The sequence below is a fragment of the Telmatherina bonti genome, assembly GCF_933228915.1.
Source record: "Telmatherina bonti genome assembly, chromosome: 23".
NCBI lineage: Eukaryota > Metazoa > Chordata > Actinopteri > Atheriniformes > Telmatherinidae > Telmatherina > Telmatherina bonti.
In genome coordinates this window covers 19,638,238-19,645,603 of record NC_136632.1, presented here as the reverse complement: position 1 = coordinate 19,645,603, position 7,366 = coordinate 19,638,238, and the positions used below count along the sequence as shown (strand labels likewise).

The following is a 7,366-nucleotide window of genomic DNA, read 5'->3' as shown; positions in this document are numbered from 1 at the left end:
ACAAGCTGGAACCACAGTGTACAATATGCCGACAACATTTAAGAAACGTCTGCACAAGCTAAAACTTCAGGCCATTTTGGAAATGTTTTTTTGTTTTTTTTTAAATGGGAATGTCTTAAGTACTAAACTGTTTTTATTTTTTTATTTGATTTTTTTCTCTTTCTTGCCCATATCCACAAGTATGTACAGAGCAGTGGATTGAAAGACACACAAGCTTGAAGAGAGTGGTTAGTGTGCACGGCAAGTGTCTGTACCTTGGTGTCGAGGCGCCGTGCGCTACTCTATAGAGGAGCTCTTCGCTCCCGCTGGATATTTACACAGTGAACGGGACTTTGTTCTACTCTACACACTGAGTTTGGCTGGTACTTGCGTACAATTTTAATAGTTTAATATGCTGACAGGTAGAAAACGTCTACAAGTTTATGCTCTCTTACTAAACGTCTATTCTAGTTCTAATGGTCCTAATTTGAGGCTCAAATGCGCTGGAAAAGCTGAAGAACTTAAGACTTTGGGGAGCAACATTAATGATGGTTTCGCACCTTAAGTTTGTTTTTATGTTAGGAAATCATTTTGGTTACCATCTAATATTTTAAAGCTGCACAATATCTCAAAAATGTATCATTATTACAAGACAAATACACACATAAAAATTTGCAGTCATACTGTGCAGCTCTATTCTCCATATGTCTGCACACTTAAAACTGCTATTTAAAAAGTGTCTTTAAATAAATATTTTTTGTTTAAAAAACTAACCTTACGTTAAAAGAGAAGAAGGATATTCATCTAAAAATGAAGCCAATGCTGATCAGCTCAGTTTACGGTTGTGACAAGAAATTCAGAGCAGGCAGACTTGTAGGCTTTGTGCCTTTTAAAGGACATGAAACAAAAAACTGTTGCTAGAAAAAAATCCCCCTTTCCAACTAATAAGTCTACCTTTTTGATTGTAGAAGGGATATTGTGCAGGTTTAATTAAAAGATAAGATGTTAAAAGGTGTGCTTCGGTTGTGCTTGTTAGGCAGGATTTTTATCTTTTTTGGCCAGAGCCGGGAAAACCTTCTTTCATATTTATAGCGTCCGATTTTCTCATCTCACTCTGGCCAAGAAAGCATTTAAATACATTTCCAACAGAGCGGCATTATGGTTCAGTTAGGTGGAAGATGACAACCAATGTTCCATCTTCATTACTAAGATTAACTATGAGCCGTTCAATACAAATATCTGTTTATCTTGATGTCTGAAAGGGCAGTGCTTACTGGAGTTTACAAAAACAGATAAAATCATCATTTTTAACCCTCTTTTGATGAGAGCATCAAACTGATTACAGGTTGACTGCATGAGCAGCTAAAAAAAATCACTTTCCAGTGCATTTGTGCCTTAAATTACAGCCCAAAGGGCTGCTGTCCTAAGCACACTCCAGTTTGTACAAGCTAGCTACAGGATACAAGGTGTCAAACATCAGACTTGCTTTAAACGGTGACTTTGAATGCAAAAAGGTGGAGTTTTATCATTCAACAGAAATAATACTCCTTCTGTTGTTTGCGTTGTTTCTCCTTCCATTTGCACACATGGAAACTTCACATCTGATCATAAAAAAATAAAAATCACAGGTTGAACCGCTTTGCTTGCCTCTCCCTTATTGTGTGTGGTTTTTTTTTTTTTTGCTTCCAGGAGATGTTTATTCACAAGCCAAGCACAGAGACAAAAAATAATAATAATTAAAAAAAAGCCTTAAAATGAAAGATCTCTTTTTTTTTGTATATTACAATCTGGGCTGTGGTCCATGTCTGCAGTTAAAAGGATCTCTGTCATTTAAGCTGAAATGTGAATCAGAGCGATGTCACTCCATATAAAAAAAAAACAAAAAAACAAAAAGCAGCTAAAAATCTCCCCAAAAATGGCTTCTGTCTTTGCCTCCAACATCAAGGCAAATCAATAAGCTTTGTCAAGACTTTCTCCTGTCTAAACCTCACCGCCGCTGTGGATCGCCGCTTGTGGATTTGGAGGGCTGGTAAATAAATAAATAGTTCTTAAAAAGTCTCATTGGTCCACTTTCCTGGACATGAGTGTATGGGTTTAATACAGATAAAGAAGACAGTTGGAGGATACTGTTGCACACTCTTACTGGTAGAAGTCAGTGTTCGATCCTCCACTGTGAAGCCTTTAATTTTGTTTCTACATGAAAGGATCCTCCTCTCTGCGGCTTATGGCTGCTACTTGAAAACATAGTTGATCAGAACCTGAAGGACAATGAGGAAAACAATGATGATGTAGTCACGCTGCTGGAGGAAGGAGCTTCCCTCCGTCCGGGTGACCGCGCGACTCCGAAGCACGGTGATGCTCCTGCAAAACACACAGACATCTTGTGTAATCGCTAACACATGCAGCGTTGCATCATGCCAACAGTACATAAGGATTCTTACAGATCCGTACCTGTTAATGTCCTCCTGTGTCTGCTTTATAGATTCAATGGCACTTTGAAGTTCACTGAGGTCTGCACCTTTTTTCCTCAGCCGACTGTTGTGTTTGCTTTTGTGTCCTGCATCAAAATACATACAAAATATATCATGTTCACTCCAACTGCTAGATGAGCCACATGTGGGTCATATCTTGTCATACAAAGCATACAAAGGTGGCAAAATCGACTCCGGTTTCTTTACATACACCTCTGTCAGCCACTCTTTCATTTTCTCTTCGTATTGCGCCCCTATGACGGCGGAAAATGGTCTTACAATCAGTCAAGCTTACTAAAAAAAAATCGCCCATTTTTACAGATTTTGGGATTCAGCACACACACAAGGTGCACCAGATTAAAAGGCACACCACTGATTTTTTGTGAAAATGAGAAGCTTTTAAGTGCGCCTTATGGCCTGAAAAAGCCTAATTTTCCACACAGTTCAGCTTTATGGAGAGAATCATTTTTTGTAAAAGTTTGGACAACTTTGTGTAGATCCTGCACTGAACGTGTCTTCTTATGTTTTGTTCTTGTGTGTGTGTGTGTGTGTGTGTGTGTGTGTGTGTGTGTGTTTGTATTGGAGTGTAAAGTCTATGTGTGTGGCTCACGCTCGCTGCCAGATGAGTCTTGGTGGTCCGGTTCGGGGGAAGAGCAGCCACTCTCTGGGCTCTTGGGCTTGTCACTTTTGTGTTTCCTCTTTGGCACCGTTACCTAACCACAAAAACACAACGTTACACACAGACACGTAACATGAAACTGGTCAAACAAGGCTTGTACACCAAATCAGGTATGTAAAGACACTGCAGTCAAAACACTGCCTTACAACACTCAACAAGAAGGCAATTCGTTTTCAAAAGTAAGCAACCTGCCAAGAGCTGGGATAGAAAAAAACTGCAGGAAAATTTCTGAACCTTTCACAATTTTATAATTCTTTTATCAATTGTTGCTTCAATACGGTCAAAACCATCATCAGATTTTCACTTAAGTCCCTCAACTTGATGATACAGTCCAAGTTAAACAGAAAAGACAGAAATATTTTAATCCTCAAGCTGTCGCCTTAATATGGAGTTGAAACTGCAGTTTAATTTATTTACAGAACAAGAATTTATGATTTATTTGAGAAATCAGGGATAAAATCAGACTACATAGAAAAGTTTGGAATATTTTAACCAGATGAGAAGCATCATGTTGAGATAAGGATAAACCTTGCATTGGAGCACTGGATTAAATCTGTGAACATGACGATGGTTTTAGATTAGATGAAGCACGACTGCTTTAACAATTCATTTTGAAATGACACCAGCAAATCCTGATGTAAAATACATGTCAAAGAAAGCCCATCACTATCCATCTAAGAGTTATAGGTCGATTGGGGGATTTAGGTTTGGCAGCAAAGGTGGTTTTCCAAAAGTGTTTTTTCAAGAAACATAATTTGCTGAGCAGCTTTTTGCTTTTTAACATTCAAACTTATTTATATGTGAGAACTGCAGCTAGAGCAGCCAATCAGAAGTCTGATCTTCCTGACTACACTTGATTTAATCCAAAGCCATGGCAGTGTGGCAGGTCTGCAGAGGCAGGAGAACTATTTAAACGGGTTAGGCGAATGCCCGTCACGGATCCACCAGGAGGAGATGTGTGCATTCACCAGACTATTTGCCAAATACAAAAGGACTTTTTTTTTTCCGCTGCCAATTATTTAAACATTCTTAAAATGATAGTTAAAATCTGCAAATTTAATCAGTGTGTTGCATTCAGGGCTCTTCAGGAGCCAGTAGTTGATTGTTGGAATATCATTATGGATAGACGATCGCATGTGGGCTTTAAAATGATGCTCTTCACTTTTAACCAAATCATACACTGGTGATATTATAGGGGGTAGGCCCAGCGTCTCTGATGGTGGGTAAACAGAACCAAAGCCTGGGAGGATCAATACATGCTGATTTTTCCATCAGGACCCCATTTAGCAGCTGCACTTGGCATGTTGTCACTTTGAACTCACACACATGCAAAGAGTGTGAACGTTACAGTGACTATCCAAAAGCAGGCTTTGAATGTAAGTCTGTAAGTAGCAGCAGGTCAGTAGGGACAGAGGTTTGCAGCCAACACAGCATGAAGACAAACAAAATGGAGAGGTGAAAGGGTGAAGAGGGGTGAAGTGGCCACTCTGAAGCAACCAGGTGTTGATAACAGCCTGCTGATGTGATGCTGAAGCAGTTTTCTCTTCTGGACACAGCTCAGAAAATAACCATTTCTCTGTCTATATCACTTACGTAAACAGTAAAACTTTGGGCAAAGAAACTAAAATAATGAGCGAAGTGACACAAAAATAATGCAGAGATGAGACAAATTGATCATTGTGGCTGAATATGGTCTCTGCTACACTAAACAGGACATCTTCTGAATATATTGATTTGTGTTGCTTTTGTTTCTGCAGGAAAAAAAAATCCTTTAAAGAGAGCTCATTGAATGTACAAAACTGCCAATAGGCCAACTAGAAGTGCAATTTCTGAGCTCTCTACACAAATAGGAGCCCAAACAAGACTGAAGAACACCTAGTTAGCCACTTACTAGCAAAGACAAAGGAAGAAAGGGAAAAAAAAAGGCACAAACAGCCGAGGTAATGGCGGTGGCATCACGGTGATGATGACACAGAGAAGAAACGACGATGGAGGTGGTGCACCGGATGCTGCATGGAAGATAGCTGAGGCGGCGAGATGCTTTTTTTTTTTTTTAAAAGCACAGTTTTCGATCGGGACAACCTACCTGGCACTTGCAATTGTCCCTCCGCGGCCCCTGGTTACTCAGACTAATAAGACTGCCAGAACGTACCATAGGGGTGCGGTGTCGGACCTTGGTCTGGATACAGCCGTCTTTCTCGAACTGGATCAGGTCATTGAGCGGATCCCAAGGCCTTGTACTGAAGATGCAGAGCAGAGAACCAAACAAAAAGAGGAAAAAGAACGAAGTACATATGTGGATGAGGTGGGAGAAATGCAGAATAACGGCTTTTTCTACTGAGTGTATTTTGCTGTTTAAACTAAATTTACCCCAATCTGAACCTTTTTATTAAAGTCTCCACCAAATTTCATACAGTTCAGCTGGGTAGTTTTGACATTATCCAGCAAAAAAATCTGTTCAGAAAAACCAGCAACCTGGACATCACAGCTGCAGTTACAAGAAGCCACCACTAGATGGCAGTCCATTCACAATCACCCAAAGAGGAGGAAGAAGAAGTGGAATATGTGGTTCTATCACAAGGTTTTGCAGATCCTAAAACACTACATAACAGAAAAAGACATCGTCATAGGATGCACACACTCCTGTTCACTGTATAAAATTAAAACACAAATGTCTGTAATGTAACTCCTGCAAAGAAATGTGGTTTAAAATCATCTAATTTCTTTTTATGAAGGATGATCCAACATTTGCTTAGTTAAAGGGATAATAATGGAAGCCCTGAATCTCATTCCTCTGGCTGCTGTTTGAACACTTCTGACTCATCTCACTTAGACAGAAACCTGAGATTCCTGAGAATCTTCTATTTAAAACCATCTCGGCCCCAGTGGAGTTGAGGTATATGGCATGGAGTTATATTAGTAGACAAATACAGGCTGGTGCACAGTGACATCAGGTGGTAGCAGCCTGATCACTCCACATGAGTTTGGACATTATCACAGAAATCAGGTGTCTGGAACAGCATGCTACAGCACAGATGCATGCATTCATTTAACACTTGTTTTATAATAACTGCACCAGTCTGACATCGGATTGTACTCGCTCACAAGCAGCAGCGTGCTACTCACTCAGCATATCTGTAATGCCACTCCCCTGTGACGGGGTCTTGCTCAAACAGTCTGGGAACCCAGTCCTCGCATTTGGCTTTACGCTCGCGGGCCGACTTCCTCTGGGCTTCCTCCAGAATAAACTTCTCGTTGGTAGCCTCTGTCTGGTCCTTGTTGTTGATGGCTCGCGTTACATGCTGCCACAGTCTGTTGATGAGAATGAGGGTTATTTACTTGGTGAAAAGGGAAAAGATGCTGCATGGGATATATTTAGGAGACTCCAGAGGCTGCTTCAAAAGTGCACCTTTCTGATTCAAACTCGCCCTGCTCCTCTGGTGGGACGGTGAAGCGGATCAGCCTGTTCTGTCTCAGCTCTGGTGTGGGGTTCCAGAAAGTGTCCACCATCCCAGTCTTCTTGTCATTGATAAAGATCTCGCTGTCCTGTGGGGGGGGGGGGGGGGGGGGATAAAGTGTATTACCACTACCATAATGAAGTGTTCAAGTAGTAATGAGAATATGTGAGCAGAATGACTCTTACCCAGTGTCCCTCTAACGTAGCCAACACTTCCTTTCCCAACTTAATCTTTCCTGAGACCTGATTAACACAGTCGCTGCTACCAAGGAATGGCTGAAGCAAAGACAGAAGAAAATAGAGGGGCACAAGCAAAAGGGGGAAGCAAGGGGAGACAAGGAGGAAGGAAGATGTAGGATATTAAAAGGACAAGAAAAGGAGGACAACAGGAAAAGAAAAGGGAGGGAGATATATGGACATATACAGTTTACTAGCTCAAATTTATTACGTTCTTCATACTCATTTTTCTGTGGTTTTGAATCTGTTTTATAGTTTCATTTCAGCTCTAAATGCTTCGTGTCATGTTCCCACTGTTCTGCAAATCACAAGATATGTACAAAGAGATGCATCAATAAAATGCTTGAGCTGCAAGCTGCTGTTGCAGTGCAGTCTGAGCTGAGGCAAAGATTGTTCAAACATAAAAAAAAAAAAAGGCACATAACAACAGAGATGAACCGCTCCAGGAGAAATACAATAAAGCTTGACACGTTTTTTTTTTTCCCAACAAAACTTTCTGTCTGATGTGGTTTTTCCTCGTCTGTTCTACCTAAACATACCTGT

General features: G+C 40.6%; 1 protein-coding gene across 2 annotated transcripts in view; it reads right to left on the bottom strand.

Annotated features, from left to right (window-relative positions):
- Positions 1-1,379: 1,379 nt before the first annotated feature.
- osbpl8 (oxysterol binding protein-like 8) overlaps positions 1,380-7,366 on the bottom strand; it is a 74,562-nt gene continuing 68,575 nt past the window's right edge. Inside the window, exons 18-24 of one of the 2 annotated variants that reach the window (XM_079262870.1) lie at positions 6,773-6,862; positions 6,539-6,675; positions 6,256-6,441; positions 5,216-5,369; positions 3,061-3,163; positions 2,431-2,536; positions 1,380-2,340 (exon numbers count right to left, since the gene is read on the bottom strand). In XM_079262870.1, coding sequence (XP_079118996.1) covers positions 2,211-2,340; positions 2,431-2,536; positions 3,061-3,163; positions 5,216-5,369; positions 6,256-6,441; positions 6,539-6,675; positions 6,773-6,862 — 906 coding nt within the window. In that variant the 3' untranslated portion in view covers positions 1,380-2,210. The remainder of the gene's footprint in view (positions 2,341-2,430; positions 2,537-3,060; positions 3,164-5,215; positions 5,370-6,255; positions 6,442-6,538; positions 6,676-6,772; positions 6,863-7,366) is intronic. The other variant, XM_079262871.1, reaches the window with a different exon arrangement.